Raw genomic sequence first — 23,801 nt, 5'->3', positions numbered from 1 at the left:
ACACACACACACACGCGCGCGCGCGCGCGCGCGCACACACACGACTTACCTAAAGAGAGGACTTATTTTCTAAGGATGGGGAGAAGTCTTTTTGAAGCAGTTTAAAATCTTTAATATCTTCCAGGTATTTCTCAAGCCATGTTCGCATGTGGCGTCTTGTGAACAAGTTGAGGTGGAGCCGCTTTCAGCAGATGATTGGGAGATACTGGTAAAGAAAAAATAGCGATCTCATTCTAAGGTTCAGCTACTTCAAGTTATCAGTCTCTTTAGATTTCTCCAAGCCTCAGTATATATTCTTAATTGATTTGTGTTAAAAGTGAATGACAAGAGATCTAATATGAATAGAGATGTAAAAATTGTACTGTATTTGCCTTTCATACAGAATAAGTCAATTTTAACTGCTCTTGCCATAAAAAACAAAACAAGAATGGGTAACTGAGATGACGAATATGTTCGTTTGCTTCCCTGTAGTTAACTTTTTACTACTTAATATATATCCCATATTATCATGTGGTGTACTTTGAATATACACAGTAAGAGTTATTAAGATAAAAAAGAATGTGTTGAGATTTCCTTAGTAGACATGGTCTGGACGGAATGGAAAACTAATTGATCTTTTTGTTCTTGGTTCTAGGAGCTACATGCTGCCTCCCTTGAGCAGCATCTACTAGATCAAATTCGAATAGTTTTCCCAGAAGCCATTTTTCCTGTTTGGGTTGATCAACAGACTTATATATTTATCCGCATTGGTAGGTACTGTTATAATGTTTGCTGGCATATTCAACACTGACTCCAAAGTGGAGATGAACACATACTAATGCTCTGTTTTCTACGTAGTTGCACTAATACCAGCCGCAACATATGGAAGGCTGGAAACTAACACCAGACTCCTTATTCAACCCAAAACACGCCATGCCAAAGAGAAAACATTTTCACAAGCAGATGATGCTTATGGACGATTTCACACTGATGAAAGAGACCAAAAAGGAATGACAAAAGAATTTCAAACCAAGCAACGCCAGTCAGATAAAGTGGGAATCTCTGGGTCTAGTGAAACAGACTCGCAGGTGCCGGTTGACTCAACCTTGATACCAAGCTTATGGACAATGATAGGAAGCATTTTTTCTTTGGGATCTGAGAAGAAACAAGAGACATCTTGGGGTACAACTGAAATCAATGCTTTCAAAAATATGCAGTCAGTGGTTGTGCCTTTAGACAATATTTTTAGAGTATGCAAAGCTCAGCCTCCCAGCATACGCAATGCATCTGCAACTTCTGTGTTTCATAAACACTCTGCTGTTCATGTGTTTCCATGGGACCAGGAATATTATGATGTGGAACCTTGCTTTACTGTAACTTATGGAAAGCTAATTAAGCTACTTTCTCCAAAGCAACAACAAAGTAAAACAAAGCAGAGTGTTCTGTCACCTGAAAAAGAGAAGCAGATATCACAGCCACTAGATAAAAAACAGACTCTCTCAGAACATGGTCAAGAAGCTGACAGTGCCTGTGTGCTAAAGGTAGTCTGGAATGGACTTGAGGAATTGAAGAATGCTATTAAATACACCAAAAATATAGAAGCTCTCCATCTTGGAAAAGTCTGGGTTAGTGCTAATTTTATAATTTGAGAGAAACCTTGGGTTGCTAAAATTTCCCCTAAATTTTAATTAGAATAGTATTTTATACATAAATTGAAAACCAATATAATAAGAAATACAGTCTCTAAAGTTGTCGGGGGGATACATTTCTGCTTGTACTATAAAGTCCTTGTTTTGGTAAAGATTATGTGTTTTTTGTCCAAGTAAGCCTGAATGGGAATAGGCCCAGAAAGATCAAAATTACTTGCCTGGGGTTGCATAGCTAAAGTGGTAGAAACAGGACACAGGTCCAGACGCATCGGCTCTCAGGTTCGTTCTCAGCATGGAGTGCCCCCACAGAGCCTTGAGTCTTTAATACCCGTGGAAGATTTTTCTCCCAAGTGCTTGAACGCAAAGGAAGGCCTTTTTATGTACTGGGGAAGATGCGTAGTGTAGGGAGGATGAGGAGAGACGACCTTCTCACTGCCTGTGGTGGGATCTGGGTGGAAGGCACCCAGAAGCTGCTTACCCTGCTGGTATCTGCTGTCTAGTTTGTGTGAAGCAGGGAGAGGAAATTTATATGCCAGGAGTTACCAGCCCCATTTGTTTGGACCTAATTTTGAATCATTGTGAAGTGAGACTTCATAGTGATAGAGGGAGGAAACTGTTAGGAAGGGAAGGAAAGTAAATGGGAAGGAAAGGTTGTCTACTTTGTAGATTTCTTTTACTCCCACAGTTTTACCTGCGACTGTTATGCAAGTAACTTACAAAGATAATTTCTGTTGGCTTTAAACCGTCAGTTTATAAGATCCCACTTTATCTTCACTAACACTGAGCTTGTGATTTAGCTGTCCCTGCCATTAGACAGGATATCCTTTCATTCCTTTAAATCATAGGGTGAGGATGGGTGAAGAAGTGTGATGGTAAAGACCTGGATACCAGGTAACATAGCAACAAGGGGTCCACACTTCCCATTCTGGAGATTGAGGGGTGACAGGCATTGAGATGTGATGGTAGTTACCATCAGGTACTCAAGCAGGCTTGACTTGAGAGATCAAAAGTGATTACTTAGGGGTGCAGCTAACAAATTAGTGTTGTTTTGAGCCTTATGAAGTGTTTTTTAATGTATAAACAGGGATTTGACTGTCAAATGTATTCGTCTTTTAAAATTAATTTTCTTTTTTGCGGTACTGGGGATAGAACCCCAGGGGCATTCTACCTCTGAGCTACACCTCCAGCCCTGTTTTTTATTCTTTATTTTGAAACAGGGTCTCACTGAGTTGCAAAGGGCCTAAGTACCTGAGGCTGTCTGCGAACTCTGACCCTCCACGAACCGCAATCCTCCTGTCTCAGCCTCCCAACTGCTGGGATTACAAGCGTGTGCCACCACGCCTGGCTTTAAAACTTAATTTTCAACGGATACATAAAATTGTACATACTAGTGGGATACTGTGTAATGTTTAAAATCTACCAGTCTTTAAGTCACAGTATACACCTCAGAGTTTTATGCTTCTACCATTAATATGTCTGTACTTGCTCTTGTTATTGAAACAAAGAGCAGCTATTCTTTTAGCCCCTTGGAACTTTTTCTGGAGGATCTAGTCATGTTGGTTATTTTAGCCACTTAAGGGTGAATCGAATCCAGGTCTCTGGTTCTGAAAGACCTTTGAGGTGGGGCCTGGAGAGAGGGTATCCCTCAGTCTGGGGGGGGGTCTCCCCCAGTGCAAATTACATGTGGGTAACTGCATGCAATGTGAGTTCTCCCATGCTGTCCTCTGGATGGAATCTTCAGGGCAGGTGGCTAATAAAGGTGGTCTTTATATGTGGACAATTTAAAAAAAGGACCACGGGGGGTTGGAATTAAAATGTGGTGTAACACGACCTGCACTTCCACCTGGCTGTACTGGATGTTTGTGTTCCCAAAGCCAAAGCGATGGTAAGAGGAAGTGATCCCTTGGGGAGGTGGTTAGGTTGTGGAGATGAAACACCCAGACATCTGTTAGTGTGCGTCTAAAACAGAGCCAAGGGTCACTCACCCCCTCCACCTGTAGAGACTCATTCTGGGCCTCACATGAAAGACTGCAGAGAGCTCCCACCAGATACAAAGCTGCCAGTAACTTGATCTCAGACTCCCCAGTCTCCAGAATGGCAGTGAGAAACAATCCTGTGTTTATAGGCCACATAGATTACGGCATTTTGTTATAGAAGCCCAGTCTAGACAACTCTGAGTCATTGTGATAGCCTCCATAGTTCACCTGAACTTATATAGCCTCCATAGTTCACCTGAACTTATATAAGCTAGTATCAGTTTTTATGCTTTGAGATTTGTTTTAATTAAACTTTGAACGTATTTGTAATTTTGTTTATCTTTTAATTTCAGATTCCAGATGACCTGAGAAAGAGACTAAATATAGAAATGCATGCAGTAGTCAAAATAACTCCAGTGGAAATGACCCCTAAAATTCCAAGATCTCTAAAGTTACAACCTAGAGAGAAATTAGTGAGTTCAAATATAAATGTTATAGGAAAATTATTTCATATAAAAATTAATATGTATTATAAAAATTTTAGTTGCCTAATAATTAAAATGGTATATATCTTTTTATCAGAAAGACATGGTCTTTTTATCTTTTTTATTATCTTAAAATATGTCATTTTAACCACTTTTAAGTGTACAGTTCAATGTTATTTACCTTCATAATGTTGTGTAACCATCACCACTATTTCCAAACATTTAACATCATTGCAAACAGAAACTTTGTCCTCATTAAGCAATGACTTCCCATCCCTTTACCCTAATAACCTCTAATCTATATTATGCCTCTATGAATTTGCTTATTCCATATATTTAATTGGAACCACACAATATTTGTCCTGTTTGTCTGACTTATCTCATTTAACCTAGTTTTTTTCAAAGTCTGTTCATATTGTGGCATGTATTAGAACTTCATTCTTCATTATGGATGAATAATATTCTGTTGTACATCATTACTACAGTTAGTTTATCCATTCATCTGTTGGTGGACACAGGTTCTTTCTACCTTTTTGGCAATTGTAACAAATGCTACAATGAACAGTGATATATAGCTATCTGTTTGGGTCCCTGTTTTCCATTCATTTGCCTAGGAATACCTAGGGATGAAGCTGCTAGATCATATAGTAATTTTGTGTTTAATTTTTGTGTGTGTGCTACTAGGGATGGAACGTAGGTTATTCTACCTCTGAGTTACACCCCCAGCCCTATATTTTATTCTTTTGTTTTGTTTTATTTTATTTTATTTTAATTAATTTATTTTTTTGTTGGTACTGGGTGTGGAACCCAGAGGCTTTCTACCTCCAGGCTATACTCCCAGACCTTTTTTTTTTTAATATTTTATTTGGAAACAGGGTCTCACTAAGTTGCTGAGAGCCTCACTAAGTAGCTGAGGCTGGCTTCAAACCCATGCGATCCTCCTGTCTCAGCCTCCCAAGCGCAGGGATTACAAGCGTGCGCCACCACGCCCGGCTATTCTTTTGTTTTAAAATAAGGTCTCACTAAGTTGCAGAGGGCCTCACTAAGTAGCTGAGGCTGGCTATGAACCTGTGATCTCCTGCCTCAGCCTCCTAAGTACTAGGTTAACAAGCATGTGCCACAATGCCCAGATTTATGTATGTATGTATGTATGTATGTATGTATGTATGTAGATTGAGATGGAACCCAGGAGCTTCACTAAGTTGCTGAGAGCCTCACTAAATAGCTGAGGCTGGCTTTGAAACTGTGCAATCCTCCTGTCTCAGCCTCCTAAGCGCTGGGATTACAAGTGTGAGCCACCACAGCTGGCTAAATTCTCAATTTTAAATTGTTCTGTTTCATATATGACTTTGTTTAGGTGTTTAATTACATTGCTCAATAGGAAAGGAAGGAAGGGAGGGAGGGAGGAAGGGCATACTCATAATCCTAGTCTTGATAGGCTGAAGCAGTAGGGTTGCAGGTTTGAAGCCACCGTCAGCAGTTTAGTGAGAACCTCAACAACTTAGTGAAACCCTATTTCAAAAATAAGAAACAAAGCTGGGCTGGTGGCACATGCTTGTAATCCTAGTACTCGAGAGGCTGAGAGAGGAGAATCATGGCCAGCCTAAGCTACTTAGTAAGGCTGTCCGCAACTTAATGAGACCCTGTTTAAAAATAAAGAATAAAAAATAGGGCCCGAGGTGTAGCTCAGAGGTAGAAAGCCCCTGGGGTTTGATCCCCAGTACTGCAAAAAAAAAAAAAAAAAAAAAAAGAAAGAAAGGAAGGAAGGAAGGAAGGAGAGATGGCCTAGGATGTAGTTTGGTAGTTTGGTGGTAGAATGCCTCTGTGTTGAGTTCCCAGTACAAAAAATATTTTTTTAAGTCTGCCATGTTGTTTGGTATTAGTATTTCAGCCTAAAACAGGGCTAGACTGTTTTACTTTTCTACTCAATTCTTTGGAAATTAATATGGTCAGGAAATTAGATATTGAATTTATTTTATTTTATTTTATTTGTGCTGGAGATTGTAGTCAGGGACATTCAAACTCTGAGCTACACCCCCAGCCTCACTAAGTTGCTGAGGTGGTCCTCAAACCTGCGACCCTCCTGTTGCAGCCTTCCAAGTACTGTGATTACAGGCGTGTGTTGCCAGGCCCTCACACTGACTCCAGCAGCGTATCATCTGTACTGGCTTGGGTTACCAGTCTTCTCAAGGAATTGTATACACAATCAAAGCTTTCTCTAATAATTCAAATGGCTCTTCTGGATCCTCAAGACACTGATGGTCTTTATGCCATGGAAGGACCAATTTAACGATTTTCTAGTTGCTGAAACACCAGATAAAATAATTTATATTATCTAACTGGGAAAGAAGAAAATATGCATAATAAATATTATTTCCTTAGCAACATACAAATGAGCACATAACATTGGCTATACAGTGCACACAGTTTTATTGTAACATTCTGGTTATTGATCTTGATGTTTTTCAAATGCTTGGTCCTGCGTATAAATAATTAGATTTTTTTCTTGTCTAAGTGATGAGACAGCACTACAAAATTCCTTTCTTATCTTGAGATGCATATTTATTTATTATTAATTAATTTATTTTTGGTACTGGGAATTGAACTTCAGAGGCTTACTACCTTTAAGTTATACCCCTAGCCTGATGTTTTATTTCTTATTTGGAAACAGGGTCTTACTAAAGTGCAGAGTGCCTTGCTAAGTTGCCAAGGCTGGCTTTGAACCTGCAATTCTCCTATCTCAGCCTCCCCAGTACTGGTATTACAAGTGTGCACCACCACACCTGGCTCTGAGTTGCATTTATTTATTTATTTATTTATTTATTTATTTATTTATTGAGGGTCTAGGGATGGGACCCAGAGACATTGACCTCCAAGCTACACCCTCTGCCCAATTTTTTTTATTCTTTATTTTGAAACAGGATCTCACTGAGTTGCAGAGGGCCTCACTAAGTAGTTGAGGCTGTCCGTGAACCTCGATCCTCCGATCTCAGCCTCCCGAATGCTGGGATTACAAGTGTGAACCACCACGCCCAGCTTTGAGTTGCATATTTTAGTGGGAGCTTTATGACTTTTGGCAGGTCTTTCTAGGTTATGATTATCTCACTTGGGATATGAAGATGTTTCATTCTAAAGGAACTTCAAGACTGGGCGTGGTGGTTCTCTCCCATCATTCTTAGCTTAATACTCTCGTGCTCTGAGATGCAAAAGTTTGCTGTGCTGGCAGTATTGGGTCTGCGTTCCAGGAAGCGCAAGCATGGGAATGGGGCGGGAAGGGATTTTTCTTTCCTGGCTTAATACTAGAGGAAGGTAAGGAAGAATGGGGTTGGAATCCGGTGGTTATTGAGTGAATCAAATCGTGGTATTTGTATCCCTGGGTATCATTTTTACCTTTGCCATTTACACAAATGTGTCTTCTGGCTATTCTATACTCATCATAATAACTAATATCAAATCCAAATCTCTATCTATAGAATATGAACATCCTGTATTGGCAAAGTTTACATTTTATTAGGAAGATAAGATATTAAAATAAGGGTGTTTAAGTTAATTCAGACATTGGAATAATTGATTACCATTATTTCTTGTTCTCTGGCAGCCTAAAGACTTCCGTGAAGAAGATGTAAAAACTGCGTTCTGTTCATGGCTACAGCAGTCTGCTACCACTATGCTTCCCTTGATAATACCAGAGGAAGAATTTATTAAGCTAGAAACTAAAGATGGTAGGTAAATTTGTTATCTGGACACTTTTTCTACTGAGATACAGTATTTTTAATTGATCTTTCAACTTGTGTCATGTGTGAACAGTGCAACATAATAATATTAAATAAATTTTGTATTTTGAAGATAACCTTTAAGTATGTTTAATTTTTTAAAATCTGAGATGAGTGATTTCATTGCAATTTCAGTATTAACTCTCCATTTATTGCTTTCTTTTTAATAGGGTTGAAAGAGTTTTCTTTGCATGTAGTTCATTCTTGGGAAAAAGAAAAAGAAAAAAAGATCTTTTTGTTGAGTACCAATCTGCTACAGAAGACCAAAATCCAAGTAATTACATACTATTGAATATTTACTAAAATAATATTGTTGCATGTAATTGGCAATAATGTAAGGATTTCCTTGCAAGAACATGTATCCTGAAATGCATTAAAAACCCAAATGACAAAGAGTAAGGAATAACTTGATTTAAAATATTTTATTCTATAATTTCTTTAAGTTATCTGTATAAAATATTAATTTGTCCTAAATTTAAAAATACATGTTTCAGCACAAGAAAGATTGAAGAATAAAGTTGATTGTGTTAACTAATAAATGGATCATGATTTTAAATTCTTCTATTTTTAACCAGGCATGGCACATGCTTGCAATCCCAGTACATGGTGGCTAAGACAGGATTGCAGGGCAGGCCTCAGCAACTGAGCGAGACTGTTTCAAAATAAAATAGGGTTGAGGGTGTAGTCCAGAGGTAGAATGCCCCTGGGATCAATCCTCAGTACCCCCAATTTACTATCTTGGGGATAAATAAAAACTTATTAGGGGGTTGATATTTTAGTTAGGATATGTTCTCTTATTATAGAACAGCTAGATGTTATTTTTTTTTTTATATAGAACTCAGGGTCATTCGACCTCCGAGCTACACCCCTTGCCCTAATTTTTTATTCTTTATTTTGAAACAGGGTCTCACAAAGTTGCAGAGAGGCTCTCTAAGTAGGTAAGGTTGTCCGCGAACTGCGATCCTCTGGTCTCAGCCTCCCAAATGCTGGGATTACAAGCGTGCGCCACCACGCCCTGCTAGATGTTATTTCTTCCCCCTTTTTTTGGGGGGAGGGGGTGGTACTGGGGATGGAACCCTTCTACCTCCGGGCTACACTCCCAGACCTATTTTATATTTTATTTGGAAACAGGGTCTCTTAAGCCAGCAAGGCTGGCTTTGAACCTGGCGATCCTCCTGTCTCTACCTCCCAAGTGCTGGGATTACAAGTGTGTGCCACCACGCCCGGCACTTCTTACTTTTGAAATATAATTAATTCCTCCCCGCGCTTGGTGGCTGAGACAGGAGGATCGCACAGGTTCAAAGCCAGCCTCACCTACTTAGTGAGGCTCTCAGCAACTTAGTGAGACCCTGCTTCCAAATAAAATACAAAATAGGTCTGGGAGTATAGCCCAGAGGTTAAAAAAAATAAGCCCCTCGGTTCCACCCCCAGTACCACCAATAAATAAACAAACAAACAAACAAACAAACTATAATAAATATAATTAATTCCAAGCTGGGCGTGGTGGCGCACGCTTGTAATCCCTGTGCTTGGGAGGCTGAGACAGGAGGATCACACAGGTTCAAAGCCAGCCTCAGCTACTTAGCGAGGCTCTCAGCAACTTAGTGAGACCCTATTTCCAAATAAAATATAAAATAGGGCTGGGAGTATAGCCTGGTAGTAGAAAGCCTCTGGGTTCCACCCCCAGTACCACACACAAAAAATTAATAAATAAATGAAATATAATTAATTCCATTTAGAGAAGATACAAATTGTGAAAAGAATACATCAAAATCAAAATTGCAGATAAATACATATCTATAAAATGTATTAAGGAGATTATTTTCTCAGTGATCATAATTATATATGTTCTCTGGATGAGAAAATTGTTGCACTTAGCATGTTTTAAGTAATTATCCTTTTTTTGTGTGTGGTACTGGGGGTGAAACCCAGGGGCATTCTACCTCCGATCCTATTTTTTTATTTTTATTTTGAAACAGGGTCTCACTGAGCTACAAAAGGCCTCACTAAGTAGCTGAGGCTGGCTGTGACACACAGTCCTCCTGTCTCAGCCTCCCGTATGCTGGGATTACAAGTGTGCACCACCACGCTGGGCTTAAGTAATTATCGTGCATGCACAATTTATCTATTTTTACTGGTGAAACAGAATCAGCAATTCCATTTTCTGGGACCTGAGAAAAACACTGAAAGGACATAACTTTGAAATGTAAAACTAATTTTTCCTTGCTACTGTAGGTCCTTCTAGATCCTATGGTAAAAGAAGAAAACAGTGAGGAAATTGACTTTATTCTTCCTTTTTTAAAGCTGAACTCTTTGGGGTAAGAAGTTATGACCAAACTAGCATGTTAAAGAGACATGTTTTGACATTATCTCTGGCAGGGTTTCTGTGTGTAATATTAAAATACATGTTAACCTAAGTGAATGATCTTTATGCATTAGCAGATATTTTTCAAGGTCTATCTTCTCAGGTAAATTAGGACTATATTTATCAAGGTCTGTCTTCACAGGTAGATTAGGAATTTGCCTTTTCTTCTTAGATACATAGAAACTTGAAGCTTATTAGATATTTTACTTCAAGAACTGATTTGTGAGAAGCAACTAGATAGCACCTGGATCATATGTGCTTGAATAAAACAATAATTATTAGATCAAATATATATATTATTAAATAAGATAATTATTAAAACAATAATTACTAGATTAAATATATATATATATATATTTTGGTGGTACTGGGGATGGAACTTAGGGTCCTTCTACCTCCAGGCTACACCCCTGATCTATTTTGTATTTTATTTGGAAACTTGGGTCTCACTAAGTTGCTGAGGGCCTCACTAAGTAGCTGAGGCTGGCTTTCAACCTGTGCCATCCTCCTGTCTCAGCCTCCCAAATACTGGGATTACAAGTGTGTGCCACCACTCTCAGCTTTCAAATAAATATATTTTGAAAGTTAAATCTAAAAGCATTAGTTGAATGTTTACAAATATTTTAAATTAAGTTATTCCTTCAATGTCTTATTGTAATAATTGGAATTATTTGTGTTTTTCAACTTTTCAAAAAGAACCTCTTAATTTTTTTATTTCTTATAGAGTATGAGGATCTCATATAAACCTAAAATTCTTAAGAGAACTTTTATGTAGATGTAGTCATGACATATTCTTATAATAGTATATTCTGTAAATGTTTAGTAAAGGAATCAAACCATAAAGTAAAAATTTTAAGTATAATACAATATGCATTAATACAAAGTAAAATTCTAATTTTAAGAATTTATTATTATATCTATTATAAATGAAGTTGTGACAAAGTCAAGAATTAGATTAAGGTTTATATTTTTATAGTCTACAGGTCTACAGGTTGAACTATAGATTTCAGAGATAATAATCTTCAATTGTTCTGAGCACTTGAAATTATATTGACTATCAAACTAAAAATTATGTGAGAGCCAGGCGTGGTGGCGCAGGCTTGTAATCCCCCACACTTGGGAGGCAGAGACAGGAGGATCGCGCAGGTTCAAGCCAGCCTCTCTGGCTTAAGAGACCCTGTTTCCAAATTTAAAAAAAAACACAAAAACAATAGGTCTGGGAGTGTAGCCCGTAGGTAGAAAGGTTTCATTCCCAGTACCATCCAAAAAAAAAAAAAAAAAAAATTATGTGAGGGTAGGGAAGTATTTATGTGTGTTAAGACAGTTTTTTTTTTTTTTTGCAGTTCTGGGGCTTGAACCCAGGGGCATTATACCTCCATACCCCCACCCATATTTTAGTTTTTATTTTGAAACAGGGTCTCACAAAGTTGCTAAGAGCCTCACTATTGCTGACACTAGCTTCAAACCTGTGATCCTCCTGTCTCAGCCTCCCAAGTACTAGGGGATTATAGGCATGCACAGCCATGCCCAGCTAATAATACTTATTTTATTTTATTTTATTTTTTGTGGGTCTGGGGATGGAACCCAGAGGCATTTGACCTCCGAGCTACACCCCCTGCCCTAATTTTTATTCTTTATTTTGAAACAGGGTCTCACTAAGTTGCAGAGGGCCTCACTAAGTAGCTGAGGCTGGTCATGAACCGAGATCCTCCAGTCTCAGCCTCCCAAATGCTGAGATTACAAGTGTGCACCACCATGCCCAGCTTTAATACTAATTTTTTTTTTTCTTGGTGGTACTGGGGTTCCTGGAAACCCTTCTACCTCCAGGCTACACTCCCAGACCCATTTTTTATTTTTATTTGGAAACAGGGTCTCTTAAGCCAGTGTGGCTGGCTTCGAACCTACGTGATCCTCCTGTCTCTGCCTCCCAAGTGCAGGTCTTACAAGCCTGCACCACCACACCCGGCAGTTAATACTAATTTTAAAAGCTGTGAATCAGCTGGGCGTGGTGGCGCACACTTGTAATTCCCGTGCTTGGGAGGCTGAGACAGGAGGATCTCAGGTTCATGGCCAGCCTTAGCTACTTAGGCCCTCCACAACTTAGTGAGAGCCTGTTTCAAAATAAAGAATAAAATAGAGCTAGGTATGTAGCCCAGAGGTATAATGCCTCTGGATTCAATCCTCAGTACCACAAAAAAATTTTTTTAATTAAATAAAAAATAAATAACAGCTGTGAATCAGCCAGGTGTGGTAGTACATGCCTGTGATCCTAGTACTTGAGAGGGCGAGACAGAAGGATTGCAGGTTTGAAGCCCGCCTCAGAAACTTAGCAAGGCTCTCAGCAACTTAGAGAACTTAAGAGAGTTTTAGAAATTTATCAGAAACATTAGAGCCAGGAATGGTGGTTACATGCCTGTAATTTCAGTACATGGGCGGCTAAGACAGGAGGATCACAGGTTTAAGGCCAACCTCAGCAGCATGCAAGACCCTCGGAACCTAGTGAGACCCAGTTTCCAAATAAAAATAAAACCAGGCTGGGGGTGTATCTCAGACGTAGAATGTGTTAGGGTTCAATCCCAATCCCCCCCACACACACACAAATAGCTATGAGTCAGATGTAGCATTAAGCAATATGTCTTCTCCAAGTAAAGAATTTCTAAGATGTTACTCTTTTAAAATGTATTTACTAGACCAGAAAGAAAAGCTTTAGCATTTTCTAGGTAGGTTTTTATCCTGCTTTAGTCTTTATCAGAAGTTTATGTATTTTGCAGAGGCGTGGATTCCTTAGGTGTGTCCTCCATGGAGCACGTCACCCACAGTCTCCTGGGACGCCCTTTGTCAAGGCAGCTGATGTCCCTTGTTGCAGGACTTAGGAATGGAGCACTTTTACTCACTGGAGGAAAGGTATACATTAAAAAGTGCTTTTTACGCTAATAACTTTTAATTATTCTCTTTTTTTTATGTTTGGTGGTACTGGGGTTCCTGGAAGCCCTTCTACCTCCGGGCTACACTCCCAGACCTATTTTATATTTTTATTTGGAAACAGGGTCTCTTAAGCCAGCAAGGCTGGCTTCAAACCTGCGCGATCCTCCTGTCTCCGCCTCCCAAGCATGGGGATTACAAGCATGCGCCACCACGCCCGGCTCTCTTTGGGTTTTGATCATCTTCCATATAGGGTTGTTAATACAAGATAGCAAAAACATTTATTCAATAACTTTTTCTTTTTTGTGGTACCGGTGATTAAACCTAAGAGTTTTCCATCTGAGCCCCTTTCTATACCCCCAGCCCCTTTACCTATTTATTTATTTATTTATTTATTTTGATACTGGAGGTGTAGCTCAGAGATAGAATGCTCCTGGGTTCAATACCCAATAACACATACACACAGAATATTCATTAGACAAGATAAAACAAATTCCCCAAATAGTCCTTTAACCATTAAGGAAATTGAATTTGTAATTAAAACAGTAATGATAAAGGAATTTCCAGACCTGGATGGCTTCTTTGGAAATGTTACCAAACATTTAAAGAATGAATGCCAGTTTTAATAGTCTCTGAAGATTGTGCTGTGTACTAATTAGTGGTCATAGAAATGACCTTTACTCATTAAGAAAGTGTTAATTAAAATTGGTAATTAAGATAATAGGAAAATGAGTTATAATTTTTTTCATTAAAATAGGGAGAATTAATGAAGGAAACACTTCCATTGATGCTGTATATGTGTGTAAGAATAGCAGTGTCCGTCTCAATCTCCTGAGTGGGGAGTGGAGAGGGGAGGAGCTCACCAAGTGCTGTGGCATGTATGTCAGTGGGAACTACATTATGAAGTGAGAATACACTGAACCAATGACAGTGTATTCAAACTCACCGAAATTAAGTGGTAATAGGTTTCATTTATCTAGAAATTTATTTAGGGTATATATTATTCTTTTTCATTAATAACAAACCATTACCTGTTTTTAAAGGTTTGATTTAAATATTAGTAGTTACAAATATATATTACAAAACTATATGAGGTGCATATTTTTGACCTGCACACTGTGATGAACATAGGATACAGCCAGCTCCCAGCACATTAGCACCTTAGGGGAAGAGCCGCGTTCAGTAACATCAGAGGCCCACACTGCAGCGAGACTGGGGTGTGCATGTTGATTGGTGAGGCCAAATTATGGTGGTTGCCACAATGAAAGAAGTTAGTTCTGAGATAAAATATATTGGGAATTCTAATGAAGCAATTGTTTTTAGGGAAGTGGAAAATCAACTTTAGCCAAGGCAATATGTAAAGAAGCATTTGACATATTGGATGCCCACGTGGAGATAGTTGAATGTAAAGTTTTACGAGGTATGAATGTGGTAATACCCTACATCAATCCCTTTTTGTTAGATAAGAATGTTATTATTAATGATATCAGTCTAATAAATACAGATGTCTTCTATTCTTTAACTTTTCTGCTAATCATTTACTCATTGAAAATCCTTAGAAAATTTAGTCTTTGGTTCTCTATTTTGTTTTCAGACTGGGAATTTAACTCTACATCTCCAGGTCTTTTTAATTTTTTATTTTGAAACAGGGTCCGGCTAAGTTGCTGAGAAGCTTGCTAAACTGTGGAAGCTGATCTCAATCTGTGATCCTTCTGTCTCAACCTTTGAGTACTGAGATTACAATACGCATGCACCCTACACCTGGCGTTAATTTTTAATTTTTTTATTTTTTATTTTTTTGGTACTGGGAATGGAACCCAGGGGCATTTTACCTCCAAGCTACACTCCCAGCCCTGTTTTTTATTCTTTATTTTAAAACTGGGTCTCACTGAGTTGCAAAGGGCCTAAGTAGCTGAGGCTGGCTGTGAACCATAGTCCTCCTATCTCAGCCTCCCGAATGCTGGGATTATAAGTGTGCACCACCACATCCAGCTACTAATGTGTTTTGTGTTTTTGTTTTTGTTTTTTTGGTACTGGGGTTCCTGGAAGCCCTTCTACCTCCAGGCTACACTCCCAGATCTATTTTATATTTTTTTATTTGGAAACAGGGTCTCTTAAGCCAGCAAGGCTGGCTCCGAATCAGCGCGATCCTCCTGTCTCCACCTCCCAAGTGCGGGGATTACAAGCGTGCACCTGGCTAATGTTTTTGATAAATTCCTAAAACTTGTGAGGTGTAGTGGCACACATGTAGTACTTGGGAGACTGAGATAGGAGGATTTCAGGTTTTTAACCAGCCTCAGCTACATAGTAAGGCTCTCCCCAACTTAGCAAAACTCTTTCAAAATAAGAAATTAAAAAATAAGACTGGAGTATAGCTTGGAGATAGAATGCCCCTGGGTTCAATTACCAGTACTGCAAAAAAAAAAAAAAAAAAAAAAAAGATTAAAATTGTCTAAAATTATTTGATGGAGTTTTTTCTAGCTGAAACTCTTTGTAGACTGTATTCCTGGAAATGCCAAATTATACAATTCTGAGAACATTGGTATACTCTAATGGGTATAAGGAATCTCAGAATTGCTATAGGAAACTGGTAGAATGGTTGGGTCATGGTAGAATGGTTAGTCTTTTTATATTTATTTATTTATTTATTTATTTATTTAGTAGGCCTGGGAATGGAACCCAGAGGCATTTGACCTCCGCACTACACCTCCTGCCCAATTTTTTATTCTTTATTTTGAAACAGGGTCTCACTGAGTTGCAGAGGGCCTCACTAAGTAGCTGAGGCTGTCCGCGAACCGCGATCCTCCAGTCTCAGCGTCCCGAATGCTGGGATTACAAGCGTGCGCCACCACGCCCGGCTTAGTCTTTTTATTTTTGAAACAGGGTCTCACTGAGTTGTGAAGGGCCTTGCTAAGTAGCTTAGGCTGTCCGTGATCTGTCCGTGATCTTCCAGTCTCAGCCTTCCAACTGCTGGGATTACAAGTGTGAGCCACTATGCCCGGCTCGCTCAATTTTTTATCTAGCATATAATAAGAAACTAAGAAATAACCTTTAAAACCCCATTATTAGCTGGGCATGGTGGTACACACCTGAAACCCCATTACTTGTAGGGTTTGAAACCAGTCTCAGCAACTTAACCAGGCGTCCGCAACCTAGGCAAGAGCCTGTGTCAAAATAAAAAATAAAATAGGGCTGAAGTTATAGCTTGAAAGTGGAATGGCCCCTCGGTTCAGTCCTCAGCACCACACACAAAACAAAATGACTTCATTTGCTATAGGGCGGAGGGTCTAGAGCCACCATCTCTTAGAGTTCTGTTTGAAGCTTTATGAGAAAAAAAATATTTTTGTGTGGTACTGGGAATTGCACCCAGAGGTATCCTGCCCCCGAGCCATGCCCCTCAGCCCTATTTTATTTTTATTTTGAAATATGGTCTCGTTAGGTTGATGAGTCTTCGTACTTGGCCGAGGCTGTCCTCAAACCTGTGATCCTCCTAGCTCAGCCTCCTAAGTACCGTGATTACAAACGTGTGCCACCATGCGCTGCAGAAAATTTTAATTTAGAGCTAAGTAACAGGAAATCTTTACATCAACTTACGCATTTGTGTATTTTCTCTTCTTTGAAAATCAAAACTTTGTACCTCACCTGCAAATTTGAAGCCAAGTTTGTGATTCAAATATAGAAACTCTGTAACTTCCACATATCCAGGTATCTATGTTTGTATTTATTTTGCCTGTCCTGAACATGCTCATTTATGTTTTTCCACATACTATCTTTATTTTACTATTTTGTTATAAGCCATCAGAAATTTTCTGTGGAACGAGACTGAATATAATTAAATGCATATGGACAGAAATTATAACGGCATATTCCTTTTCTTTTTTCTTTTTTGGTACTGGATATTCAACCCAAGATGGTTTGTCTCTGAGATACTCCCCAGCCCTTTTTATTTTTATATTTGGAAACAAGGTCTTGCTGAGTTACTGTGTACTGGCCTCAAACGTGGGATCTCCCGGTCCCCGCCTTCCAAGTACTGGGATTTCAGGCATGTGCCACCACAACCAGCTGACATGTCCTCTTCTTAGTTACAAAATTTGGCATGTTACTTAGTTCATTGAGATCATTAATTGAACCATATCAGTAACAAGCAAGGTTTTGTGGTTGGTGGATGTGTTGACAAAATATGAAGTGACAATTTTTAGTTAAGTCAACATCGAGCTCTTGTAATGCTTTCAGAAGGGTAGCCTGAAAATTTCCAGCCCTGAGATAACATTGAAACCGTATCTTCTGTGTTAAGGGAAGAGGCTGGAGAACATGCAGAGAACCCTGGAGGCGGCTTTCGCGGAGGCTGCGTGGAGGCAGCCCTCTGTTGTTCTGCTGGACGATCTGGATCTCGTTGCGGGACTGCCCACGGGCCCAGAGCAGGAGCACAGCCCTGACGCGGTGCAGAGCCAGCGGCTGGCACATGGTAAGGCCCCCTCTGCCAGCCGAGGGCCTTTTTCTTTGGTCAGTCAGTGTTTTTAGTCTTCATGGTAAATCTGCTGTCAGAACGGTGTGTGTACTGTGGCATGGACTGTTACCGAGGCCTCCAGGAGCATTCAGCATTTGTTCTGAGTTGGCAAAGTTGATGGAAGAGAATCAGTGTGAAAGTACTGGAGCTTCGTGCTGAGTCTTTTGGAGCCTTCGCATTCTCCTTTACTTATTAGAAATTATTTAATTTACAGATTTACGCTTGCTTTTGTTCAGTTGACCAGTATTTATCAAATGCTTCTGCCAAGTCTGTATTTTTAAAGTCAAGGAGAAGAATGAAAAGTAAACAGTTTTCGTGCAGAGTGCTAACAGTAAGGACGGCTGCCCCGGGCTGAGTGCCCTGCTGAGCTGGGGTGGCTTTCTGCTCTTCACGCAGACACTCCTGGTCTTACAGGTCAGTGAGTGGATACTGAGCGAGACTAAGTTAATTGGACCAGGGCAACCAGCTAGGAGGTGGTAGAAGGTACTGTGCTAGAAATATATGCAGGGCACTCACTATAGGAACGTAAAACCTAAATTCAGAGTGAGGTGGGGGTAAGGAATTATCAGGAGAGCTTTTTGGAGTTGACAGCTGAGCTGAGTTTTGTTGGAGGCGTGGATATGAGCATCGAGCACTTCCATGCTAATGAGGAAGCAAAATAGGACCCACAGGCAAAGGCCTAGAGGCACAAGAAGTCATGGCTGTTGGGGAGTGTGACACTGAGGGGCGCTTAGAGTTCAGGGAGAGGCCTGGTGGGAGGTAAGGCTAGAGGTAAGGCAGCGCCGAGCGGTCTCAAGGTTCCTGAGAGCCTTAACAGATACAAAACGTAACCAGACTGGCTTGAATTGTTAACTCGTGTTCATCTCGAATTTTGAATTCTGTAATACCTGTAAAGCTAGCGTCACAGTCTTTTCTTCTTTTTTTGTGGTACTGAGGATGGAGTCAAGGGGCATTCTACCTCTGAGCTACACCCCAGCCATATTTTATTTCTTTGTTTTGAAACAGGGTCTTAGGCCGGGCGTGGTGGTGCACGCTTGTAATCCCAGCATTTGGGAGGCTAAGACCAAAGGATCGCGGTTTGTGGACAGCCTGAGCTATTAGTGAGGCCCTCTGCAACTCAGTGAGACCCGGTTTCAAAATAAAGAATAAAAAATAGGGCGGGGGCTGTAGCTCAGAGGTCGAATGCCCCTGGGTTCTGTCCCTAGATCCGCAAAAAAAAAGAAAAGAAAAAAAAAAAAAAAAGAAAAGAAACAGGGTCTTACCAAGTTGGAAGGGCCTTGCTAGGTCTTATACTAATCCTAAACATTGAACATTGGTCTAATGTTGAAGGGAATACTATGAATTTCTGGATCAGGACTCAAATGTACAATACTAATACCTTTTTCAGTTCCGACCTTCTCCTTGGAAGACCATGGTTGGAAAGTCATAAAAAATGAGCTGTATTTTGTTTAATAAATAGAACATGGGCCAGGCATGGTGGCGCACACTTGTAATCCCAGCACTTGGGAGGTTGAGACAGGAGGATCACACAAGTTTGAAGCCAGCCTCAGCTACTTAGTGAGGCTCTCAGCAACTTAGCGAGACCCTGTTTCCAAATAAAATATAAAATAGGTCTGGGACTATAGTCCAGAGTTAGAAAGCCCCTGGGTTCTACCCTCAGTACCACCAAAAAAAAAAAAAAAAAAAAAAAAAAACACAGTATGGAAATGTATCCCCCTTCTATATATTCATTTCAGAGATACCCTTTTATTATTAATTCACTTACTTGTAGGGAAACTTACCTTGTATACCTCCATTATACTGATTACAGCCTGACCCCTATCAGTTCCTCAATATATAAATCAATGAATGAATAGATGAATTAATTTTATTTTACAAAAGAAGCCACTCCATCTTAAAGCTCAATGTTATCATTGTTTTTAATAAGTACATAATTTTAAATTTTCATATTTTTTCTGAGCTTTCACAATATATTTCTTAATTCTAGCTTTGAATGATATGATCAAAGAGTTTATTTCCATGGGAAGTTTGGTTGCGCTGATAGCCACGAGCCAGTTTCAACATTCTCTACATCCTTTCCTTGTTTCTGCTCAAGGACTTCATGTATTTCAGTGTGTTCAGCACATTCAACCTCCTAATCAGGTAATATACTACTTAAAAGATTTTTGAAATGTCTCTCTTTACAGACATTATTTTTATTTTATTAATGATTTGTAGCTTTTAACATAATATCTCCCAGCAACCTCTGAATGTTTAAAAGCAATATTTGGTGCATGTTGTGCTAGGTGTACAAGTTATAATGTAGGAAAGTCAGTTTTTTTGTGTGTGGGTCTGGGGATAGAACCCAGGGACATTCGACCTCCGAACTATACCCCCTGCCCTATTTTGTATTCTTTATTTTGAAACAGGGCCTCAGGAAGTAGCTGAGGCTGGCTGTGAACCTTGATCCTCCTGTCTCAGCCTCCCGAATGCTGGGATTACAAGAGAATGCTGGGATTACAAGCGTGCATCATCACGCCCGGCTTTAGTGTTTTTATTTTTGAAACAGGGTCTCACCGAGTTGCAAAGGGCCTCACTAAGTAGCTAAGGCTGTCCACGAACTGTGATCCTCCGTCTCAGCTTCCTAAATGCTGGGATTACAAGTGTGTGCCACCACACCCGGCTATAAAATTTATATCTAAAAAGCCAGGCATGGCCGGGTGTAGTGGCACATGCTTGTAATCCCTGCGCTTGGGAGGCAGAAACAGGAGGATCGAGCTGGTTCACACTAAGAGACCCTGTTTCCAAATTAAAAAATATATATTTTTTAAAAATAGGTCTGGGAGTGTAGCCCGGAGGTAGAAAGGTTCCACCCCCAGTACCACAAAAAAAAAAAAAAAAAAAAATTAAAAAATTTAAAAAATTTTAAAAAGGGCTGGGGGTGTAGGTTAGAGGTAGAATGCCCCTGGGTTCAATTTACAGTACACAAAAAATTATATATATATATATATATGTAGCACATATACTTCTGTATAGTATATAATACCTAGAGTGATAATTAGTGACTATGCTACTGGCTTATGTGTTTACTGTACTATTCTATCATTATTGTATAGGGCACCTCTTATACTTATTTTAAAAATTTTACTCTGTTAATATAATGTGCCTCATTGCCAGGCATGGTGGCACACGCCTGTAATCCCAGTACTTGGGAGGCTGAAACAGGAAGATTGTAAATTCAGGGCCAGCCTCAGCAATGTAACAAGACCCTGTTTCAAAATGGAAATGTAAAAAGGGTTGGAAGTACAGTTTGGAGGTAGAATGCCCCTGGGTTCCCTCTCCATGAAACCGAAACATGAAACTGAAATGCAATAGTGTGCCTCGTACATCTTGCGTTTACCACGTTCTCTGTTGTGTCACTGTGGGTTTTGTTGTTGTTTCTTTGGTTGCTTGTCACGGCCCAGAAGCATTCAGAGTTCACTGCTCATGTTGCTCAACAGGCCATGACAGCTGATTGACCGGGAATAAAAATTGAAAGTGATTAAGAACTAAAAAGATAGAAAATCTGTAATGGTTATTGCTCACCAGTCAGGCACATCCAATTTCACTATAACTACAGTCTTAAAGAATAAGAACAATTCGGGCGTGGTGGCGCACGCTTCTAAATCCCCGTGCTTGGGAGGCGGAGACAGGAGGATTGCGCAGATTCAAAGCCAGCCTCACTGGCTTAAGAGACCCTGTTTCCAAATAAAAATATAAAATAGGTCTGGGAGTGTAGCCTGGAGGTAGAAGGGTTTCCAGGAATTCCAGTACCACACACACACACACACACACACACACACACACACACACACACACACATATATAAAAGCAATAATAATAAAAACCAGACAGAGAAGTATATTCCTCTCAGAACCATGGTCATTGGCCAAAGCAAAGAATTTGTGATGTTGTGATATGTGTGTGTGTGTGTGTGTGTGTGTGTGTGTGTGTGTGTAGCCCAGAGGTAGAAGAGTTCCATCCCCAGTACCACCAAAAAAATAAAAACAAAGTAATAGAAGTTGTTAGAGAATCTGCTTCATTGAAAGGCCACAAGATTAATAAAAATGTGAGGAGGGCCTAAATCAGAATGGAGAAACTTCTAGTGATCTGGATTAAAAACCAGACACAGTCAGGCATGGTGGTGCACACTTGTAATCCCAGTACTTGGGAGGCTGAGACAGAAGGATCTCAAGTTCTCGGCCAGTACTTGGGAGGCTGAGACAGAAGGATCTCAAGTTCTCGGCCAGTCTTAGCTACTTAGTGAAGCCCTATGCAACTTAGTGGGACCCTGTTTCAAAATAAAGAATAAAAAATAGGACTGGGGGTATAGCTCAGAGGTAGAATGCTCCTGGTACTGTAAAAATTTAAAAAAAGAAATAATAATAAAAACCAGACACAGAAGTATATTCCTCTCAGAGCCATGGTCATTGGCCAAAGCAAAGAGTCTGTGATGTTGAAAGAAAAGGCTAAGCTGGGCGTGGTGGCACACACTTGTAATCCCAGCGCTTGGGAGGCTGAGACAGGAGGTTCACAGTTCGAAGACAGCCTTAGCTACTTAGTGAGGCTCTTTGCAACTGAATGAGACCCTGTTTCAAAATAAAGAATAAAAATAGGGCTGGAGGTGTAGCTTAGAGGTAGAGTGCCCCTGGGTTCCACCTCCAGTACCACACACACACATACACACACACACACACACACACACACACACACACACACACACATGAAAAAAGAAAAAGAAAACAAGGAAAGGCTAAACCTAGTCATGATGTTGAACTTCCTGTCAGCTCTGCTTTGAAAAACTCAAGAGCCATTATTCCTTGTATGTGTGGTGCTGACGGTAGGTCTGCTGGTCCTGATATGAAGGCAACTGAGGGATTTGTGGAGCTACATCAGTTGACTTTAGAGAAAAAAGAGTTGCCAGAGCAGATAAGACAGGGCAGTCCGGCAGAACAGTCGGCAGAGCAGTAGGCTACCCACCTCCAGCCCAGGCGTGCAGTAGTCTGTCCTGTTTAGGTTGTATGAGTGTAGTGAGTGATAAAATTGCCAGGTGAAGCATTTCTCAGAACATACCCCACTGTGAAGTGACACATGCAAGTGAATAAAATTAATAATTGAATTTTGTGTTTTTTCTTTAGGAGCAAAGATGTGAAGTTTTGCACAGTGTAATAAAAAATAAACTGGACTGTGATATAAACAAGTTCACTGATCTTGACCTACAATGCATAGCTAAAGAAACTGAAGGTTTTGTAGCCAGAGACTTTACAGTGCTTGTGGATCGAGCCATACATTCTTGTCTCTCTCATCAGCATATATCCACCAAGGAAGGTATGCGCTACTATTGAACTTGAACTTGGAGGCCAGGCATGGTGGTGCATGCCTGAAATCCCAGTACTTGGGAACTGAGACAGGAGGTTCACAGATTGGAGGACAGCCTCAGCAAGTAATAAGATTTATCAATGTAGGGATATCCTGTTGGGGTTGGGGTTAAAGCTCAAAGGTAGAATGCCCCTGGATTCCATCCCTAGTACCACAAAAATAAAAAACAAATCTGAACTTGGAATCTTCTTTCTGTTGTGGAGGAATTTAATTGTAGTAAGGCAAAAATTAGATATATTTCACCTTAGTATTTGAGTAAACTGTTATTTAAGTAGAAAATTAGTATTTTCTGCTAAGATGATGGTATATTTTGAAAGTTTCTAAGTTAAAATACGAAATTTGTTTATTTTTAAACAGAATTAGTTTTAACAACATTGGCCTTCCAAAAGGCTCTCCAAGGATTTATCCCTGCATCTCTGCGAAATGTCAACCTGCATAAGCCTCGAGACCTGGGCTGGGATAAGGTTGGTGGATTACATGAAGTCCGGCAGATACTCATGGATACCATCCAGTTACCAGCCAAGGTACTGAAATAAGTAGAACTCCTAGAAGAAATCCTAAATTATTGGCTTTGGCTTTTTGTGTGGGTTTACCCAATCTCAGTTTGGTTAAACAAGTATTTACTGAATTACCACATAAATGCCCAGCACTTTAGGTACTTCAGTAGATTTTTTAAGTATCTGACATACTTCTTGTCTATCAGAAACATATAAGAAAAGCCCATGTGATATTTATAGTATATATCTAT

General features: G+C 39.8%; 1 protein-coding gene across 3 annotated transcripts in view; it reads left to right on the top strand.

Moving 5' to 3' along the window:
• Nucleotides 1–23,801, top strand: part of PEX1 (peroxisomal biogenesis factor 1) — a gene marked incomplete at both ends in the record, with an annotated part of 61,598 nt that overhangs the window by 11,607 nt on the left and 26,190 nt on the right. Inside the window, 13 exons of one of the 3 annotated variants that reach the window (XM_080701374.1) lie at nt 125–208; nt 635–749; nt 838–1,604; nt 3,958–4,077; nt 7,688–7,811; nt 8,033–8,136; nt 10,098–10,180; nt 12,999–13,131; nt 14,473–14,569; nt 17,444–17,614; nt 19,644–19,798; nt 22,813–23,002; nt 23,411–23,577. In XM_080701374.1, coding sequence (XP_080557500.1) covers nt 125–208; nt 635–749; nt 838–1,604; nt 3,958–4,077; nt 7,688–7,811; nt 8,033–8,136; nt 10,098–10,180; nt 12,999–13,131; nt 14,473–14,569; nt 17,444–17,614; nt 19,644–19,798; nt 22,813–23,002; nt 23,411–23,577 — 2,310 coding nt within the window. The remainder of the gene's footprint in view (nt 1–124; nt 209–634; nt 750–837; nt 1,605–3,957; nt 4,078–7,687; nt 7,812–8,032; nt 8,137–10,097; nt 10,181–12,998; nt 13,132–14,472; nt 14,570–17,443; nt 17,615–19,643; nt 19,799–22,812; nt 23,003–23,410; nt 23,578–23,801) is intronic. The other 2 variants (XM_080701375.1, XM_080701376.1) reach the window with 2 other exon arrangements.

The sequence above is a fragment of the Muscardinus avellanarius genome (assembly GCF_963383645.1).
Source record: "Muscardinus avellanarius genome assembly, chromosome: 9".
Lineage (NCBI taxonomy): Eukaryota > Metazoa > Chordata > Mammalia > Rodentia > Gliridae > Muscardinus > Muscardinus avellanarius.
Note: the sequence above shows the minus strand (reverse complement) of the source record. Positions and strands in the feature narration are given on the sequence as shown.